The 21,988-nt window shown below is 40.6% G+C and overlaps 1 protein-coding gene across 2 annotated transcripts in view; it reads left to right on the top strand.

Annotated features, from left to right (window-relative positions):
* Positions 1–21,988, top strand: part of fndc4a (fibronectin type III domain containing 4a) — a 48,814-nt gene that overhangs the window by 16,551 nt on the left and 10,275 nt on the right. For both annotated transcript variants that reach the window (XM_065257236.2, XM_065257235.2), the window contains exons 2-3: positions 2,728–2,843; positions 5,084–5,288. In XM_065257236.2, coding sequence (XP_065113308.1) covers positions 2,728–2,843; positions 5,084–5,288 — 321 coding nt within the window. The remainder of the gene's footprint in view (positions 1–2,727; positions 2,844–5,083; positions 5,289–21,988) is intronic.

Here is a 21,988-nt window from a genome sequence, read left to right as displayed (position 1 = left end):
AAATATTGACGAAATGGGGTGAGACTGGGTTGCTGGTGAATGATCTCAGCTTCTGAGTGGACATTTGACGAGCTCCCTGATCTCTGCTTTAATCCAGTTTTCAGACATTTCTCATCGCGATTGTTTATTTGCATTTAAAACCCGCATTTTGAGCAGCTGAACGATATATCTTGTTGGGATGAGGCGCAGGAATTTTTGTTTATTATAGCTCAAATGAGCATGTGACGTGATATTCTTTTATACTGCTGAATGATCTCCGTTTCAACATAGTAAGTGACAAGCTAACTTACCTGATATCTGCTTCAGTCCAGTTTGCTGACATTTCTCGTCGTGAATGTTGTAAATCCCTCATTTTAAAGAGTTGAACCAACTTCATGTTGCTGACACGCGCGTCCTCACTACGGCACGTGCGTCATTGTTTATGTGTCTCATTTATCATTTCCTGATAACTGCTTCAATCTAGTTTGCAACATTTCTCAGGGTGAATGTTTATATGCATGTTATCTCTTGTTTTAAGGAGCTGAACCATAACTTTTGTTGTGATGAAGCGCGCGTCCTCACTCCGACACGCCCATTACGGCATTGTTTCGGCTTCTTGTTCACACAGAGGGTTTTCTGTGTATAGGTCCTTTTTCCTGCAACAATCCCAGAAGATTAACGGGACGAGTTTGTGTTCACACAGACGCTTGTCTGGCAATTTTACGTGTATTTTCTGGGACCAAAGGTCTGTGTGAATGGAGTTTATGACTTGTCCATGGAATTTTATTTACAATTAACCTTGCCGGGTTATTGCTTTAACAGTAGGACATCTTAAGAGAATTTATCTTGGCTGTAAGATTATAGTCTCTCTACACTAAGATAAGAGTAGAATTGTTATGTCAATAAATGTTATAACAATATATACCAGTTAAGTATACAGTATAGAAACAAAAGATGTTTTATCTCTTTCACCCTATAATAATGTATAAAGATAGATAACATGTAACATGTTCATCTTGGGGAATTAAGGCTCACAGATTTTGAATTATTGTTAAACAAGTAAATTCTGAGGGCATTGGAAATACACTGCTAATAAAACTCAAAAACCGTTAATAAAACCGTTTCATAGCACAGAGACTGCCCTACTACGCATAGTCAACGATCTTCTTCTGTCTGTGGACTCCGGCTCACTTAATATTCTCATCCTTCTCGATCTTAGTGCTGCATTTGACACAATAAATCACAATGTCTTAATCTCCCGTCTGTCTGCTATTGGTGTTTCTGGCAAAGCCCTAAATTGGTTCCAATCATACCTCACAAACAGGAAGCAATTTGTTGCACTTGGTTCACATAAGTCTTCCCAGTCCTCAGTCACTCGTGGTGTCCCTCAGGGTTCTGTTTCCGGGCCACTCCTTTTTCTCATATACATCTTCCCTATTGGTCAGATTATTCGCAGCCACGGTCTAAATTTCCACTGCTATGCAGATGACATTCAACTGTATCTTACCACCACTTCACCCTCTGATCCCCCCCCCGCACTCACTCACTGACTGTCTTTCTGATAAAAAAATGGATGCAAAACAACTTTCTTAAACTAAACAATTCTGCTGGTTGGCCCTAAAAGCATGCTCACCAAACCATACACCTTCACCCTTAATATTGATGATTCACCTGTTCACTCTACCGCGACTGTCAAAAACCTTGGGATTACATTTGACTCCACTCTCAGTTTTGACCATCATATCAAATCAGTCACAAAAACTGCCTTCTTTCACCTCCGTAACATTGCCCGCCTTCGACCCTTCCTTCCTGTCAGTGATGCACAGACCCTGGTTCACTCCTTCGTCATGTCCCGCTTAGACTACTGTAACTCACTTTTCCTCGGTCTCCCCACCAAATCCCTTCAAAGATTGCAATATATTCAAAACTCTGCAGCCAGGCTACTTACACATACAAAAAGATCTGCCCATATCACCCCCATTCTCCATCAGCTTCACTGGCTACCAGTTTCATCCCGGATCAAATACAAAGTACTACTACTCACCTTCAAAGCCCTCCATAACCTTGCTCCTCCATACATTTGCAACCTCTTAACTTCTTACACTCCCCCCCGCTTGCTCAGATCATCTGACCAAAACCTCCTTCTCATTCCCCGCACTAGACTTTCCACCGTTGGTGGTAGGTCTTTCAGCGCCCAGGCACCAAAACTCTGGAACTCCCTCCCACAACCTCTACGTGACAGTACTTCTCTTCCTTTCTTTAAAACCCATCTCAAGACATTTCTGTTTAACGAACACTTCTCTCCACACATTTCATAGTCTGTTAACTAAATGTTTGTTGTTTTGTTAGTTGTATTCAATTTCTTTGTTTCATGTGTAATGTTTATCTGACTGTGTGTTTCTATTTCAATGTAAAGCGACCTTGGGTTTGAGAAAGGCGCTATATAAAATAAACTTATTATATTATTATTATTATAAAATATGTGAGTTGCATTTAGCCCTATAATGGATTGCAGATTGTTAGGAGCTTGTATAGGGTGTTTTTTGCTTCCGCACTAGATAGCTTGGACATTCATCTAACAAGCAGTAGATGAACACATGGATCTATTGCATTTCTAACTTTCACTTAGTTACTGTACTTATAGTACTTAGGTACATACTGAATATTGCACTTGTTAATACATATAACCCAGTAGATTAACATCAAGGTTCCAAAATAGTTATCACTGTTTATTTTGTTTTGCTCCAGATCGTCCACCTGCTCCAGTAAATGTGTCAGTCATGCATCTGAGAGCTGATTCAGCAACAGTATCCTGGGATGTACCCGAAGGCGACATCATAATTGGCTTTTCCATCTCCCAACAGGTAAATGACCTTTTTAAAATACTACTCACTAATGTTAGCAGCACAGAGGTCATGAGTTTAATTCCCAAGAAACACACATACTGATTAAATGCTTATGGCGCTTTTCCATTGCATAATACCCCACGGTTTGGGTCAGCTTACTTTTGTGAGCGGTTCCACTGGGTGCAGTACGTAGTACCCAATACTTTTTTTAGTACCACCTCGGTCGGGGTTCCAAGGGAACCAAGCTGATACCAAAACGTGACTGTAGATCACTGATTGGTCTGAGAGAATTGTCATTTTAATGTCACTATAATGTAAATGATTAGCTTTACCTTCATGCTAGCTTGTGCTGTCTCAAGCAAACCTGTTGTCATCTGTGCTCTGCTATAAGTTCCCAAACTCTGTTTCAGCGATGAAAACATCCAAAGGCTGAGAATCAGGAACACCATAACACTTTTTTTCCAGATTTGCAGTTTGTGGCGGCACATTCGCTCATGTTGGCATATATGCTTAAATGCAACTCAGCGGAGCGCATCGACTGACGCCACAAGTGTTTGTACAGAAACTGTCATGTGACACAGAGGTAGTGATAAATGCGATGTGCAAACATCTATTTGTGGTGGTCAATTTAATTTTGTGACGGACTGAGAAATATATAAATGTATGGGAATGTACAACAACGCTCTCACTTGTATGATGTCACAGCAGTAGGCAGCGCAAATATAACAACACACCTAAAATCCCTCCCACTGTGAAGTGTTACTTAACTCGATGGAAAAGCTAACCAAGCCAAAGTGAGGTGAGCTGACCCGACCTGACCCAAACCAAACTGTGGGGTACTATGCAATGGAAAAGCACCATGAAATGCATTGTACGACACTGGATAGAAGTGTCTGCCAAATGCATATCAAAATCTATACACTAAAATTCAAATCACTGAAAAAGACTAAAAATATAACCTTTAAATCATTCTTCTATTGGTTGAATTTATTATAGAGACATTTTTTATTTTATTATAGAACAATTCTTTTTACGCATCAATAAAGAATGAGGCAGTCACTCACGGGTGTGCCTTTATAGGCATTTACATTGGCTTCAAACAAGGCTCACTGCTTTTATGTCTCTGTGCTACCTTTATTTTACTGTTGTCAGTAGTTATGATATGGCAGTAGACTAAGATTTGTGCAAAAATGTAAATCTGTCAGATCCGTATTGCACTGTTGTTTACTGACATTACTGTGAAGCTATTTATTTATGGCCTCATTTTATATTTCAACAGTTACAAAAGTATCTGTCAGGCATGTTATGCAATAAGTTGTCTGCATGTCTGTAATGGTATGTGAAGGAGATGTTCATGGATTAATGTATTATTTATTTAGCCAAGAACTTCCGTCAGACACCCCCACACCTAAAGTAGGCTGCCTTACAGCCCAAGGGCAGAAGAAAGTGCTTTAGATCTACTGTATATGTAGGCTTTAATGATCAAAGGTGGTGGAGATAAATGCAACACTAAGTGTACATAATAATAGGCAGCATATATTAAAAAGACTTCAGGATTTCAAGAAGATTATTTATTGTCTTCAAAGAAAACATTGCAATGTTTGTAAATTACTGTAAAAAAAACTCTGCATTCAATAGTCAGTAAAATAGGTCAAGTTCAGTTAAGAGCTTTTTATTTACAGTAGCATTATTTCTGATCTACAGTCTTACAATCCAATGCAAAAAAAAACTATTCTTGTGCCTGACCAGCTTCAAAAATCGATCCATTAGGTTGTTACAACTTATAGCAAATTATGACCTGTAGTTACATTTTAAAGAAGCACCCTTTAGGAGGTGTAAAAACAACATCATGTTGCTTGTCTTCATGAAATGACGTTTGACCACAGCGACCAATCAAAATCAGGTTGGTTTATACATAACATTAACTTTTTACATGGTCCCTTAAACACATTTTTTTCAATTGTTGCAAAATTTGTCTTTACATTAATGCATTTGACAGATGCTTTGGATAAACACATTGAAGTCATATTGAGATATCGTTTTTGTATTTACTAGTTTTAGGACTTCCTCATTCGAGTTGACATTTATTTAGATAAAAATCTGCAAAGTCATCAGAATGTTCTGTTTTCCTGGTACAGAGACTGTAAATTTAAAATGCATGTGCAAAGTATTTTCTTAATATTTAAATGCATTTTGAATATATGGCCAGCAGACATGGACTATAAGCTACGAAACATTAGTTTTGATTTAACTTTCAGAGAATGGATGGCAAAATGCAGAGGTTTATCAGAGAGGTCAACACCACCAGTAGATCCTGCGTGCTGTGGGACCTGGAGGAAGAGACGGATTACATCATTCAGGTGCAGTCCATTGGTCTGTACGGCGAGAGTCAAGCCAGCAAACGTGTCCACTTCAGAACCCTCAAAAAAACTGACCGCTTCCCCTCAAACAGTTCAAACCAAGGTAACAACTCTCTTGCGTGTTTGCCATGTCACAATGCAATGACCATTTCAATCCTCAGTGAATTTTGCCATTGTGTTCGACAGTTCTCTATCCAACAACCTAATTCATTATTAAAAAGCTCTTTAAGCATGGATTCAAGTACCTTGTTACCACCTCTCAGTTTAGCTCCAATTTCTAATCAGTTCGCTGTGTCTCTGGGGAATGTGCAGTATATTGGTACGGTGCTAACTTAAGGGCCCTAATGGCAATCCAACTGAATGGATTATTAAAACACGTATTAATGTTATGTTTTTGATATGAGATGATTAAAGATGCTGTGAATGCTTTCTGATAGATTTCCTATGCTTTGAAATCCTGCAGCATATAAATGAAGTCGCTTTCATTATAGAAGCTATTTTTGCCAGCTCTGTTGAAAAACAAAATATTCAGGCGTATGCGTACCGTCGCAGATGGAGCGCTCGACATTAATCTTCAGATCATTCAAAGATGCACGTAGTTCAGTACTGTGCTCAATATGTCATTAATGTTTGCCTGCATTGAACTAAAATAAGACATCGAATAAATCATTTAGATTTGATTTGAAGGCATCACATTTGACTCCTGCTGGTACAGAAAGATGAGAAACAAATTCTTCCAGCTTTTTAAATTTGATTATATTCAGAATTTAATGTTTTTTTCATTAATAGTTGCTTTTGTAGAAGATTGAGGAGTAATTTACTCCATATTGTTATTTTCACAGAGCACAAAAGAAGAGAAATTGACTGTATGTACTGGTCAGTTTAAATTATATTTAGAGATGCACCGAAAGGAATATTCTTGGCTGAAGCCAAACAAAATGAAAGACTCAGCTCGAAAGGCCGAACACCAAACTGTTTTTTTCATTTTCCTAATTACTTGGCCAATTTTCTCACCATTGCACAAGTTGCATTTCCAGAATTTCCTTTTTACTATATTTATTTCACATTATTTAACAATATTTGTTTTTACATTCCAGCAGTCATTATAGGGCCTTTTACACCTGCTAATTTCTCTGATTAGATGTTAATTTTTTAATTTGCGTTTTATTTCTTGTTTAATATAAGCATGTTTGTCATTTTAGGACTTTACTGGTTCTAGGAAGTTTTTATTACATACTGCTGACGCTCTTCTTTGTTTCTCTTCTCATCTATGACATGAGATGAAGAGATAAAGTGTCTGGTTCTTCATGCTTGTGCATTAAGCAGATACCTAGGATCGTCACCATACAGGGCCGGCGTCAAGGGGGGGGGGGGGCATTCGCGGGCAGTGCCCCCCAAACAGGTTGTTGTGCCCCCTACAAAGTTTTTTATTAATTTAATATATATCAAGAATAATTAAAATAAATTAAACATTGAATGTTTCATGACTTGTAATGTATTCAAATGAGGAAAATATAGTTGATATATGTTTTCTTTAATTAAAATAGACCAGTTTCTCTGATTGGATTCTCACCCGTCATTAGCATATTTGTGACTTGATACTAGCAACGTGTTTTTTCGCTGCATTTTATGGATTGTGTAAAATATGGATATTAGAACATTTAGAACGAACCAGCACCGCCTGCTTCATCTTCATGCAAACACAGACTGGCTCAAACTCAGAGATTAGAGGTCGAGGTGGAATTTACAAATCTACAGGACACTGTTTTAAGGAAGTTTAATGTTCGTACACGCCGTCTTCAACTATTTTAAAGGTAAGTTAGCGTTGTTTTAAATTACGTAAGCTTAAATGTGAAGTGTGGCTATAGACCGTTAACAGCATTACGACGTGATTATGGTAAAGCGGCTTTTTTGAAGCTAGGACGCTGTGTGCGCTGCGCTAAGAAACCCATTCATTTCAATGGCTTGCGCCGTGCGAGTGCGGTTTGTTGTTGCGTCGAGCAAAGCGCGAGCGCAGCGGAGCTCAGCTTGCGCTCACGCCGCGGTCGAAGTTCAATAGTTTTGCGCATAGTTTGTGGTCTTTTGCACTTTATACGGGAAATGAGCTGACAGTCTGTACCAGTTGTATGAGTGTGTGCTTGCACTGTATTTGTTGTTTTAATGTCTTGTTTTTGCAAGTTATTGTTGCTATTGCGTGCCCCCCCCGTTGTAAGCCAAATGCCCCCCTGTTAGTTATGGTCTGGCCCCGGCTCTGTCACCATGTCTTTTCTCATACGCAGCATGGTGTTAATGATGTGTTGATTTTAAATTATAAAGGAAACTTGTAACTTAGTGCTGTATGTTTTCTCGTCTTTTTCTGACACTTTAAAATGCTTTTACCAATATTTGCTGCATTTGTGCGGCTCTCAGTCTGCACTGGTTGCTATTTGATGGCGTCATCAAAGACCTCATTGTTCTGTAAAATTTATTTAGTCTCTTAGTTGTTAGTTTTTTTCAGCAGAATAATTTCGGTTGCCAAACAATCGGTGCATCCCTAATTATATTATGTTATATTATATATTTATATTATAATACTCTGAAACAAGGTGTAAAAGCAAAAGTCAGTTTCTAATGGCATCGGTAGATGTCATTCATTGTAATCGAATATTGATATTGGCAAAAATTTTGTATGGGTGCATTCCTAATTTACATTTATTCATTATTCATACATAACATGCTTTGATCTAAAGTGACTTACAAATAAGGAAGCATTTAAGAATTTGTCTATTTTTTTAAATTATTAATGATAACCAGTCAAAGTCAACTTTATTGTCACAATTAGCCAACACAGTCTCAAGGCAAGTCGTGTTATAGTAACGAAAATTTTGATTCATTTATTCGTGTTTGATGACACAAATTTCCGCCGTTTTGCATGTCTCTGGAGACGAATGTCTTTTCCGTCCTTCCCAGCACAAATTTCTATCAATGGCTGTTCGTGTCTGTGGCACGACTTTCTTTATCGTGTCATTTTATATTTTATTTTCTCATCGTTGTTTCCTATTTTTAAATCATTGTCGCTTGGGGTTAGGGTTAGATTCGGGTTTGCATTAGGATGTAATTTTATGTATTGGTTTCTACATGTTTTTCGTTCGCTTTTAAAACTATTCTCGCCTGGGGTTGGGATTAGAGTTGGGGTTTGGGTTAGGAAGTCGCAGAAAGTGATTCTAACCAAACCCCAAGCGACAATGGTCAAAAAATAGAAAACAACGATGAGAAAACAACATATAAAATGACACGATAAAGAAAGTCGTGCCACAGACACGAACAGCCATTGATAGAAATTCGTGCTGGGAAGGACGAAAAAGACATTCGTCTCCAGAGACACGAAAAACAGCGGAAATAAATTAATCAAAATTTTTGTTACTATGACACGACTTGCCTTGAGACTGGGTTGTATTAGCACATTGTGTGGCAATGGTATAAGTGAAATATAATTCCTTTATGTAATAAATGTATAATAATGTAAACACGCAAAGAGAATGCATAATACTTTTTAAAGCATTTTCTTTCAATAAAGCAAAAGCCCACCATAGAAGTGTCTTAAAGGTGATCCATTTTATTTGCATGCTATACTGTATTTCAAGTCTTTTGAAAACATGATAAAAGATAATAGCAATTATGCATATTACATGCAACTAACCCAACCTTGACCCTACAGTATAATAAGAACATGTTATTAATCATTATTACTCAGTACATAAATGTATAATAACACTGTAACAAGGACACCGTAAAATACAGTGTTACCCAATCTCTGAACTTTTAAGCTGAACTTAAAAATCAGATCAATTTAGTTAATGACTCATTTGACCCATTTTGCTGAAATTGAATCAGCCAATTCACTAAGTACAGTACGTGTAAATATGTGTTGCTTCTACATCTTTTGTAAGGGTTGAAAGCCTCAGTTATAATTCTTTGTAACTGCATGAAAAAGAAGCCATTAGAATTCTTCAGATGTTCTGCTTTTGTGCTCTATTGAAGAAAGTGTGAAAAAAAACAGTGTCAGTATGAACAATCTCTTTAAGCTTCATCTTGGCTGCCATATGTGTTTACTGTAAGGTCTGAAGTTAGTTACCAAAACAGCTACGGCTAATTTTGTTGATGATTGTTTACAATACATTCACTGTAAATTCTGCTGGGTTATTTTTAACCCTTGATAAATATTGGACATAACACATAATGTAGAATTATCCAATGAAAAACCCATATTATTTTAACCAGTAATGTGAATATTCCTTTATGGTCTTCACTGAATGTAACTTCTTTAAATTAAATGATAAAATATTTAACTAAAATTTTTGACAATTTGCATTATTTTGTACAGCTGGAATTGAACCCTGCCACTTAACTACTAAGTTTTTTTTAAAGCTCACGTAACACGCTGTTTCTGCATTTCTGATATTAATCTGGAGTACCTATGGAGTAGTATGACATCCTTTATATCTCTGAAGAGTCTTTAGTTTAATCAGATTTATAAAAGAAAGATTAGCTTTACCGAATCTTTCCGATAACGTACGAAAAAATGAAGAAGGAGGAGTTATAACACGGGAGGAGCGAGTACGAGTCATGCAACACTATACAACACTGTTTTAACTTATGATTCACTACATGTTCGTGTCATTTATATAATATACACGCGCCTATTTCCAACATAAGACAGAAGTCTTACTTACCGCGTGTAACTCGTCATGAAAATCCACCGCATCAAACACACACACGCAAAACTCCGCTGCTAATCCGGATAATAAACTATATCCATTGTTTCCATAAGGCTGGATGTCTTCTCCTTACATCCAAAAACACACTTCTTGTTGTGCCATTGTTGACTTTTGAAATTAAACAAAGCTGAGTGGCGTGATAAGCTGTTAGCAAGCTCTAGCGTCTCCCGCTGACTGACGGCTGGGCGGGGTTTTCCAGGGGAAGTTTTCCGGCGGAAGCCCATATAAAGAAGTGATACGTATCGAAAACCCCTGAAACGTCAGTTAGAACCGTAATCGAAAAAAATTAGCCGAAACTTGTACGAACCCTGGCGAAGTGCATTCGGCACAGAAATACTCTGAAACACGCCCAACTGCATTTTTGACACTTTGCCTACATTTAGCATGAGGAAACAACTCTATAACTGTGTTAATAAGTCAGAATGCTTGAAATACCATTAAACCCCCCCTTTAAAAGCAATGCCAGTAAATATCTTTCAGCATTTATTTTAGATTCACAATAATTCTAACTTTCCCAGAGTAAATAGCATTTTAAATGCATCATGTAGCATTCAAAAAGTAGCATTCATGTATCACCCAAAGAGTCATCCAAACATTATCTGTGCCAGGGAGTTTATTCATTCACTCAAAGAAGGGTGGAAGTTCAATGCAGCCTGCATTTTTGCACCCATCAAACTCTCAACCTGCTATAATTGCCTGAGGAATCTTCTTTAAGTGGGTTAAGTCACAGAGTAATCTGTCATGCTTTCTGGCTCCAGACAGTTTCACCTGCATCACTGTTTTGCTACAGTGTATTTTTGGCTCAATATCTCATCATACGTTGTCAGACCGAGCTGAGGAAGATTCCCATTGGACTCAATTACTGTGAGGCTTCAAAGGATTCAGTCTGTAAATGTGTTGAAGACTCAACATCAAAGACTTTGTACTGGTCCTCTAATGAAACAAATAAACAAACCATTGTATTCTGATGAAAAAAGACCCAAACCTGTAGCAGGCATTCACAATAACCTTTCAGGAATAGTTTACATACAGTACAGTACATTTTGGTTTACAATTAGGTTGTCACACAAGTGCCACTCCAGTGTTTTGGTTTGTGTACTTCATGAGAAGGTTGACGTGATTCACACTGTACATGTCCAGCAGTGTCTTTGAACTGATTGTATGGGAGCAAAATGATGCCAAAGTAATTCGAACAAGCATAATGCTTTCTGGCATATACAAGCTCCCTTTTAAAGGCTTTTAAAACTCCCCTGTTGGAATATAACCAGTTAAAGCATGGCCGAGTCTCTCATCTCTGTTGAGAGATGTGGCAAGGCTACGTCACACCCATTTAACAATTTTAACAGCATTGATTTTATTCACTATTCTCATAGCTAAGTGAGAAGCTGGATACATGTCATTATAAATATTCATCGGACTGATAAGAGAAACGATTTGCCTGCTTTCCACTGTGTGTGATGAACAGGAATGGATGAACGTTGATCTCAATACCATGAGACTGTAATTGAAATTCACTGTGATAGGGTGATCTCTTTAGTAATTGGCTGGCTGGGCAGAAACCCCAAAATACCCCCCCACACACATTTCCTTTTTCAATTTATGACAGCGTGTGTCTCAGTGCCAGGATTGCGGTAATGCTGAAAGGAATATCAATTGGGAAGAGTGCTGCTCTGGAACAACTCCACGCAGGTAAAAAATATTTGGAGAAGGAAATGAGCCTGCAGTCAATCCTTTTAACACTGGATTAATGATGAAGACAGATGGTTAGGGCAGTGCTTCCTCTAGGCTGTGGTTAGATGGTGGTGCTCATTGGTATGCTGGGTAATTGAGCAGCTTTTGGATACAAGGCCAATCTAAAGCTAAATTAATTACATTATTATCTGGTTGCATTCTGCTGGCATGATATACAGTGTTTATATATATATATATATATATATATATATATATATATATATATATATATATATATATATATATATATATATATATATATATATATATATACATGTTTTTGTCCTGTTTTTGAAAAGCTTTTGCATCACTGTACAGGCTTGTTCCTATGGAGTTTGTAAGTTCCTATATGATTTTCCAAAAATATGAATGTAGCTATAATTTTATTGTCATAAAGAATCAAGGTACACTGTCAGAAAGAACATTTACTGGGACTGTACCTTTTCGAAATGTACAGCTTTGCACCTTAGGATTTCATATACCTCAGAGGTACATATTGGTAAAGCTAGGGTACATATTTTGACCATTTTTTTCTAACAGTGCAGGTATGAGCCGTTGGATGAAAGGACAGATATTTTTGATGGCCATTTGTTTTTTGTTTTTTATTGTCAAAAAGTCTGTCGTTGTTCTATTTAGAAACCAATTTAGGAGTTCAGATGCAAAAGCAGTTCGTCAAAAATAAGATAATATTAACCGAATGCTCTCGGCACGTATTTTGCATTCATCAAATACTTTTGCTTTAAATGTGCTTATTCCAGGCCAATGATGGACAGTAACGCGTTAGAAGTAACGTTCCTGTAATCCGATTACTTTTTTCAAGTAACGAGTAAAGTAAGGGATTACAACTGCAAAACCAGTAATTAGATTACTGTTACTACCCCTAAAGGGGATCGCACACCGGCCGCGCAGCTCAGCGTCGCGCTGCGTCGAGTCGCGTCTAGGACAACTCGGAGGTATTGTAAACCGGAAGGGCACATTAAATAGCGCGAACTTCGTCAGATAACGTCTACTTAAAAATGCAAAATATACGTTAGCAGCCAATGTTAATCGTTAATGATTTGGGACAAATATGATGTTATTTAATGTTAAACTATGTGAGTGGCGCTGTGTGGCGCGACAGGGATTTGAGCAACTTCCTGAGTCACAGCTGAGCCGGTGTGCGTATATTCATAGAAAACAATGTGTTCGTTTTTTTTAGAATGGCGCGGGGTGTGTGATCCCCTTAACTCTTTCCCCGCCATTGACGAGATATCTCGTCAATCAAGAGAAAACACTTCCTCGCCAATGACGAGTTTTTCCGTCTTTCCGCAATACCGCTATTATCCACTAGGTGGCGCCCTTCCGCAACTTTTTAAACCCGGAAGTATTGCCCTATGGCAAGCTGCTGCATGTCCGTGTCTGTTTTAAAGATCGCTCTGAATTGGATCTCTATGAAAAGTCAGTCACAAAAATGGAATTATCTCTGCTTTTTGCTCAAAATGTGGTGTTTTTGCAGAAACCTACCCATATTCAAAAGCTGATTACAAAAGAACCACTGAAGGTAGGATGAAACGTTTTTTTTTTTTTTTGAAAGCAGAGGGTCTGTTCTTTCATTTGGTATATTGTATGTTTATATATTTGAAGAAGAACATTTTCTGGAAGACATTAAACTTTTTTTAAAAACGCTGGCAGTGAAAGAGTTAAGCAGGCTGCGTTACTGCATTATTTAATCTTGATTTTGTTTCGTGAGACTGTCTCTTGTTGTGACGTGAGTCGAGTGACAATGACGTATGAGCGCACTCTGGACTCACAAAATACGCTTAGGTTACTCACGTAACCCCGGTTCCCTGAAATAACGGGAACGAAGCATTGCGTCAGTTAGCTGACGCTATGGGGGAAACTCCTGTTTACTCCGTGACTGAAGCCTATTGGTTAACGTCTGTACAAAGTACAGACCAATGACGTTTGAACCCGCGCGCGGGAGGAACGCGTCCCTATATAAGCGCGGTTCAATCGTCAGGAGCTCATTATTATTCGACTGAAGCGCGCAGCCGAATAACACTCGCTGCGTAGACGTTTGTAGCACGGCAAGAGACGCAATGCTTCGTTCCCGTTATTTCAGGGAACCGGGGTTACGTGAGTAACCTAAGCGTTCCCTTTCAATACGGTTCACTTCGCATTGCGTCAGTTAGCTGACGCTATGGGGGAACGTAATCCCATCACGCCGTGCATACACAACGTACTGAAGTGCCTTACCGGAGAGACACTGCGTGTGGCCCTATACCCGGCATATTCACAGCTTTAAAAGCAAATGTGTAAGCACCATATAAATTGTTGACGCGCACACGGTGGGGTTTTAAACGCACCGGGGGCACATAACATAGCACAAGACGGCGAGGTACGCGCCGCGGCTGTGCGAGATAAGTAAATTCAGAGTCACGTTGGTGAGCTCGCTGAGCGCACCGTGGTGTACACATAAAACGCATGAGCGTGCATGATTGAGCCGAGAGAACCTGCGCTCGTAGGGCAGGGACGTCTAAGCTGTACAATCTGACAACGTAGACGGCGAAGACCAGCCGGCCGCGTAGCAGATATTAAATATAGATATAGATACCCCTGTAGACCAAGTTCATGAAGAAGCCAAACTCGCACAGAGTGGGCTCTATATAGGACATAGCTCATAGAGGGGCGTGAGCCAGTGCGATGGTTTCAACGATCCATCTAAATAACCACTGTTAGCAACAGACATACGTAGTGAGTGATCTGCGAAGCTCACGAACGGCCGATCTGACTATAATATGCGGCAGAACGGTTCGTAGCGTGGGATTATACAGATACCACAATAGTGTGAACCCCGGTGCACCCTCGAGCGCATCGGGATGCATATAGGTAGTATTATAGTGCACAGATCGGTGAGCTTTCCAAGCGCGCCGTAAATGTGTATTGACTATAAATTGCACGGGCACAGGTGAACACTTGAATACATCGTGAATGCATATAGATGAATCAGAGTGTTATAATGCACAGGCCGGCAAGATTCTCGAGCGTGCCGTCATGTGTTCTGATAATAAATTGTGCGCACACGGGTGAACTCTTCAGTGCACCGTGAATGCGTATAGATAAATCAGTGCACACAACGCGCCGTGAATGTGTACAGATATGATTGATGAACGTAACGGTGGGCACCCAACGCACCGTGAACGTACACAGATGAACAACAATGTATGTGTCACAAAGCATAACACAGCTGTGTATACAGGTGAGCTTTCCCAAGCGCATCTTATTGTATACCAAAATGTTATAGCGTGTACATGTGAGCTTCTCTAAGCGCACGGTGGACGCATATAATTAAAACCCATATCGTGCATACAGGTGAGCTAATGGGCGCACCTTTAATGCAACAAACCTCAGTAGTGCGCGAAGCAGGGATGTCGAAGCTGTAAACTGACAACGTGGACGGCGGGGACCAGCCGGCCGTGTCACAATTGTCAAATGAGAAACCTCTAAGACCATGCCCATGCTCTAAGACAAGTGAGCATAATTGTCACGGGAGGTGATAACGTCAACGATCCATAAATAGCCTGTATTGACAGGTGCTCTAGTGAGTGATCTGTGACGCAGATAAACAGCTGATCGTCTGATGTACGTCAGACGTATGTGTCATACAGGACCTTGGACAGTTCCAGAGCGCTGTGCCTCGGGCACCGTCCGCATCTGAGAAATGACAGGCTTATGAATAAAGTGAATGGCCAGCCGTAAAAGCATGGTTCGCTGTTACCGCCGCCGTCCGCATCTGAGAGATGACAGGCTTGTGAATTAAATGAATGGTCGGTCGTAAAAGCGTGGTTCGCTGTTATCACGGCCACATAGATATAGGTAGGGGAGAGAGCCGCCGTGCCTCTGTAGTGAGGAGAAAAGTGTTCCCCCGGCGATTCGCGGGGGGTTTTGACTTTCAAATGTCACTAGACAGAATGGATCAGACTTTGCATAAGGACGCCTCGTGAAAGGGGTCCTAGCAGCTTGTGTCAATGTGTCATAAGGCACGTAATGTAGGTCGTGTCCCACGGATGCCATCTCCGCACGCCCATCGTAATGGGTTAATATTGGTAGTTTAAGCATGAGATGCGTATCACTCTGATTGAACATAGCTTATAAAGCGATGCAATGAGTTTATAAAGGAGATGACTCGTCAGCTTGTTCAGGGGGCGAGATCTCAGTCTGGTTCGGTAAATAATGAAACCACCGTAGATTGTCCGACCGCATTATCACAATAACACGGTCGAGAGTGCTGCAGTGCTAAATCATCCTCTTAATGTACCGTATTCACAGTACAAGGTGATTTATATGAGACAAACGGCGTTCCACGCGCCGAAGGCTGATTGCCGTCGTAAAGCGTGTTCAACCCACAGCAAATGCTGGGCTAGCTCGTAATGACAGCACTTCATGCAGCCGTGTGTAACTTAAGCAAGCTTCCCGGCCGTCAGCTCGGGGCGGGACCTTTGCTTAGTCAAACTGAAGTGGACTTATGAACAGAATGCCACGATATTCAGCTTTCTGAGGCTCGTTAGAGGGGTACGTGTGCCCGTCTTAAACGAGATGCCGCGCGCGTCTGACTGTGCGCGCGCTTTAAGCTTTGAAACTTATTGTGGCGGGTAGCAAGCTCACTTGAGGTTGATATTACCCTTAATATCTCCGAGTATTGGAGCGGAGGTGTGAGCGTCTTCGGATCCGCTAATATAAATCAGCTATATGGCCGAAAAACGTCATAAACCGCTTGGCTGTAAGCCTTTGAGTGGCCGTCCGGAGAGGGCGCGATTCAAACGCTTGGAGCCATGCAAAAGTCTGAGGCTGTCCTTCCTCTAGGAAGAGAGAATAACAGCCGTAAGACCGTGCTCGTTTGCGCCATCAGCATCGTAGCGGAGAAACTGAGGTGGGCTGCGAGCGAATTTGGCAGAAAGGTGTTAGAGACACCGTACAGTCGTGGGGTGTCAATACACAGTATATGGCCAAACCGGGGTGTTTTCGGCTAGCGTCGATAGAATTATGGACAGCGGACCGTGTGTGCGTGTTACTGATTGCTTGTCAGTAAGGCGATAAAGTGTTTAGAGACACCGTACAACCGTGGGTGTCAATACACAGTATAGTAAGCACGGAAATTACTCTTTTTAGAGGAATTAAATACCGTTCGCCACTATAGTGAGGTCGCATAGCCGACAGTATTACACAGTATGTTTGGATAAACAGCACACAGAAAACATTTCAGGGCAGTCCAGCCAAGGCGCGACATAACCCCTTTTCTCCCAGACAGTTTCGTTCTCTGTAGATGCAGCTGTGCTGCGGAGACCAGAGCTCAGCCGTTCAGGTGCACAAGCCTCAGTAGTGACGGTGACCGAACGGCTCACGGAGCAGAGCAGTATGTCTAGGTGGTTTAATGTCAGACTGAACCCATCGCAGAGAGGAAGTCTGCCGTGAGGCCCGCGGTTTTGCCGTTTATTAAAAGGGCAGAAAAACCGGGTATATATATATATATAAGAATGTACCAATATTCAGCGCACTGATATAGGACGGGACTGAATAAAGGGAGGTATTCGGGCCTCAGTATATTATAAACAAATTCGTTCTGCCTCTGATTCCGTCTAAACCAGAGAGAAATTACCAGGCAGACGAAAAATGAGCTATCTGAAGTGAGATCGGCTCAGGCCAGTAAAGCTCTATAATAAGTGTTTTAGCGCTCCAATAGAGGCGTGTCCGCCTTATCGAGCAGACGAATGAGATCGTGCCGCTCCAGGAGGGGAGGGGCATGAAGCTCTCTTATAATGAGTGTTCTTGGTGCTCCAATAGCGGCGAATCGGCCCTATCGAGCAGACGAATGAGATCGCGCCGCTCCAGAGGGGAGGGGCATGAAGCTCTGTAATCGTTGAACACTGGACAGCTGCATTTAGAGGCAGCGAGCCGTAATACCGCGTGCTAGCTAAGCCGTTAAGAGACCTCACCACTGTGGGGAAAGGAGCGAGGGACTCCGCGAGCGTGGAGCACGAGTGGCTGTGTTATGACAGAGACAGGGGCAGACCGCCCTTGTTTGCTTGTCGTATGCATCTATCCAGGTCTACGGTTCCCCGCTTGTTCATCTCAACAAGAGAGGAACGGCAGAGGGGAGCAGCAACACAGACAGAACAGCCATGCGTCGTGACGGTATCACCCGATGCACTCGGGGGATTAATATATGTGCCAGAGATCTCGCCACTGAATTTGAGAGGAGCGAAGGGACTCTGTAAGCATCAACGGTTGCGGTGTGACAGAACACAGGGGGGGTTAGTCCGTGTGTGCTTGTCTATGCATCCATCTAGTCTCATGGCTCGCCGTGTGTTCATCCCGGCGAGAGAGGAACAGCAGGGGGAGCACGAAACATGGATAAGACAACCAAAGCATAAGCGCGGTCCCGGCGTGGGAGGTGCCAGACCGGTAACGCGCTCGGAGGAAATTCATAGCAGAGAGGCTCACCGAGCCGCTGTGCTGGACGCTATTACAACAGCGCCTGCTCTTTTAGCTTATAGCTTTATATTAAAAATATTGATCTTACCGGGCGGCCGCAGGGGAGACCTCGTCAGGCGTGTCCGCTGCACAGGGCTCGTACCACGGCAAGCGAAGGCTATCTTCGGTTCTCGGCCGGAAAGCGGCAGGGGAAGACGCTAGACCTGGACTCTGCTATCTTCGGTTCTCAGCCGGAAAACGGCAGGGGAAGACGCTAGGCCTGGACTCCGCTGCAGGGCTTTTGTCGACGGCGAGGTAAGGCTTCTTCTTTTCTTCGGAGCAGCGAGAGGTTCGCGCTGAAGGAGAAAATAATGAGCTCCTGACGATTGAACCGCGCTTATATAGGGACGCGTTCCTCCCGCGCGCGGGTTCAAACGTCATTGGTCTGTACTTTGTACAGACGTTAACCAATAGGCTTCAGTCACGGAGTAAACAGGAGTTTCCCCCATAGCGTCAGCTAACTGACGCAATGCGAAGTGAACCGTATTGAAAGGGAACTACATTTATGATGCTAGAGCAGGGCCGTGCACAGACCTTTTGAGGGGCATGTGCTGAAACTGAAAAAGGGCACCCCCCCCCCAAATAAATAGCACATAATAATCGTCTTAAAAACGTTATATTTATTTACTATTAATGATTGAAAAATTCCCTATTAATGAATGAAAAAATGACATTTTATGGCATTATAAGGATATCTGGCCTTCTAAGTTGGCTTTAACAATTTGCCTCCTGGGTGTTTGTCTGTATTAGGCCTATTTGTAGTCATGTGTTTGTGAACTGCTCTTGTGTACTCCCTCTTATTTAATTGTGTAATATATTAATTTTCATTTTTTTCCTCTGCTTTGCATACATAAAGTTAAATAAAAATATGTTTGAGGAAAAAAGCTATTATTTTTGGTTCTATGATCTAATTTTTATTATTTGGTTAACATGTTTATGTATGTCATTGATAAGAGGGGAAATATGAGATTTAAGATCAAAAAAATATAGTAAAATACTATTCTATTAGCCATACCATTAGCATATCCAACATGTATCTGCCTAACTGGCAAAAACTGTGCTGAGGACCAGGAACGTTGGTCTCTTGAAGGTGCACTTAGGTTGGTTGTTCTTTCTCGTGAACTACACTTTCCTTAAAATAAGCCAGCAATGAAAATGTATAAAAAATTTAGTCTAGTCATTCAGGGCTAACTTTTTGGTGATTTGGAGCACTGTAGCCCCTGACAGAAAATGTTTAAAGCGCAAGCAGAAAATTTTGAGCACACCTTAAATCAGCCTGCAATTATTCACATTTTCCCAAAAGAACTGCATTACTGAAAAATACTAAACAGACTTAACTTTGTGCAGTTGATTTCAGAATAAAAAGTTATGAACTAAAGAATCATACAGCCCACTTGGCTAATTCTAGGCATAAAATACATAAATATCCAGATAGCATTTTGTAATGAGATGAGTGGCAGGGCAATACACATACTTGTATCCTTTACAAGTTTCTCGTCTTCTATGATATCCACAGTTTTCCTTAACTGTGTGTTTCTATCTGTAATGTTTTTGGTGTTAATGTAGGCTAGAAGTTTTCTCTATCTCTCATCTCTGCAATGTTTAATTTTAAACCCGCGCGGGCGCATCTTCTCGCAGTTCACCCGGGCTGCGTAGACCCATCGGTAAACGATTGAGACGCGTCATTCAAATAAGCGGTAAAACCCGATCCTGCATTCCGTATTGTTGTCACGGGTGCCCTGCACATGCGTGAACAGCAGTGAAAACTGCTCGCGCTGTGTCAAAAACTCATTTTGGTCACAGTTTGGAGCCCTTGGTGCCTCCCTGATTGCCCTCTCGCCCAATCTCGTCTAAACCGGCCCTGCTCAAATTTATAAAACATGCGCCGTTATAGACATACTAGTGTTTCTTTCGTAATGAGACGGCATTGTACTCAAACAACAAGATATTTATTTACCGTTGCAAGACGTTCAGCTGCTCTGCTGTGGAACTTCAGCTCGTCGCAATCAGGGGGCGGAGTTAAGAGGTTTGACTGACAGTTTGAGCGGATACAAAAAGATTTTGTTTTTTAATAACTTTTATTTGATAAATATATTTGTAAAACAGACAGACATACGTAAAGGGTTACCAATAGCATTGATTTATTAAAGAAAATAAAAAAATCTAATCAAATTCTTTAGAAAAAAAGGGCACTTCGGAGTGTAAGGACAAAAAGGGCATGTGTTCTGCACAGGTTGAGCCCTATCTGTGCACGTGCCTGTGCTAGAGCATCTGTATCTCAAAACAGAGACCATACACTGATGCTAAACCCGTAGACCTTCAAACGATGTATAGAAATGTTAATAGTATTAATGTTTGTAGACAGTAGGCTATATAGATATTGTTAGCAGCGTTAAAAAAAAAGACGTCATCACGCCCACGAACGCGTGTGCTAATTCTAATTTGTGGGCGTGATGACGTCTTTTTTTACGCTGCTAACAATATCTATATAGCCTACTGTCTACAAACATTAATAATGGCACGTCGAGAGGTTAAAAAAGAGAATGTTAATTTGATTCAATTTTAGCTGATGGAATGTGCAGAAAGAATAGAATTAGGCTGAAAGGTCTGTTGCTTTATAGCATATTCAGGTTGTGCATCATGTTTTTGGAAAAAAGGAACTTAGTAAAGTAACTAGTAAAATAATGAATTACTAGAAAGTAAAAAGTAATCAATAAAGTAACTGAATTACTTTCTTGGAGAAGTAATCAGTAACTATTTACTGTTTCCAAGTAACTTGACCAACACTGTCCCCGGCCACAGGCCATTTCGAAATACGGTTTGTTGGCAGAATCTATTAGATAAAAATGCATATTTACAAGAAAACGTGTGTGTTTTGCATCTTAGCTCTTTAATTACAATCTTACAGACAAATATTTTTTGTTGTTGCAGTTGTATTTGTTGTATTCTTTATAGTTTCATAGTTTTTGTTTTTCTCTTGTCTGTGTTGTCTTATTTATTTATATAATATGTATTCAGTGGTGGCCGGTGACTTCAAATATGTGAAGTGTCATATTTGTTGCGATATGTGAAACAACGTGCATCATGCGTCTTTTCAAAATATGTGCCTGCTGCACACGTGTTCAAAGTATTTATGATGAAAGAGACGCTCACATTCAGAAAATACGCAAGACACTAATTTAACCGTAATCTCTGATTTTACATGAGATTACATGAATATCTGGCAAATGCGTGCCTGCGTCTCTTTTATCATTTGAAGCATCTGTAGCAGGCTCGTATGTTTGACAAGATGCATGATAAACAGGGTTTTGATACGATGAACCACACACATGATGGGCTAAATACATGTTATGATGAGCTTCGCATCTACGTCCTTGAAGCGGAGGTGTGTGTGTATTATTTTCAAATAATTCAATTATTCCGCTTATACCACGGTTACCATAGACATTGCTAAGACATTGCTCTGGTGGCTATTTTAAGACATTTGACAGGTCAGGTGTGTGTTTAATGCATAAAAAAATGAAATAATGAATACCCTTGAAACCCTTTTTAACCAACCAGAATAAAGCATTCAGCAGCCCTGTATAAAAATTGTGCTTAATAGTACAAAAAGCTTGTAATCATTAGCGCTGTATATAACACTTCTGTAGAAGCATAAGTGGTGCTAAAGCATGACTATAACAACACTTATGGTTTAACACTGCACAATATGGTTCTACACTGGTACTGGTTTAGCACTAACAATGGTTCCCCTATGTCAGGGGTGTCCAGTCCTGCTCCAGGAGGGCCGGTGTCTCTGCAGAGT

The sequence above is a fragment of the Paramisgurnus dabryanus genome, chromosome 12 (genome assembly GCF_030506205.2).
Source record: "Paramisgurnus dabryanus chromosome 12, PD_genome_1.1, whole genome shotgun sequence".
Taxonomy (NCBI): Eukaryota; Metazoa; Chordata; class Actinopteri; order Cypriniformes; family Cobitidae; genus Paramisgurnus; species Paramisgurnus dabryanus.
The sequence above is the reverse complement of the archived record's forward strand: the minus strand, read 5'-3'. Positions and strand labels throughout refer to the sequence as shown.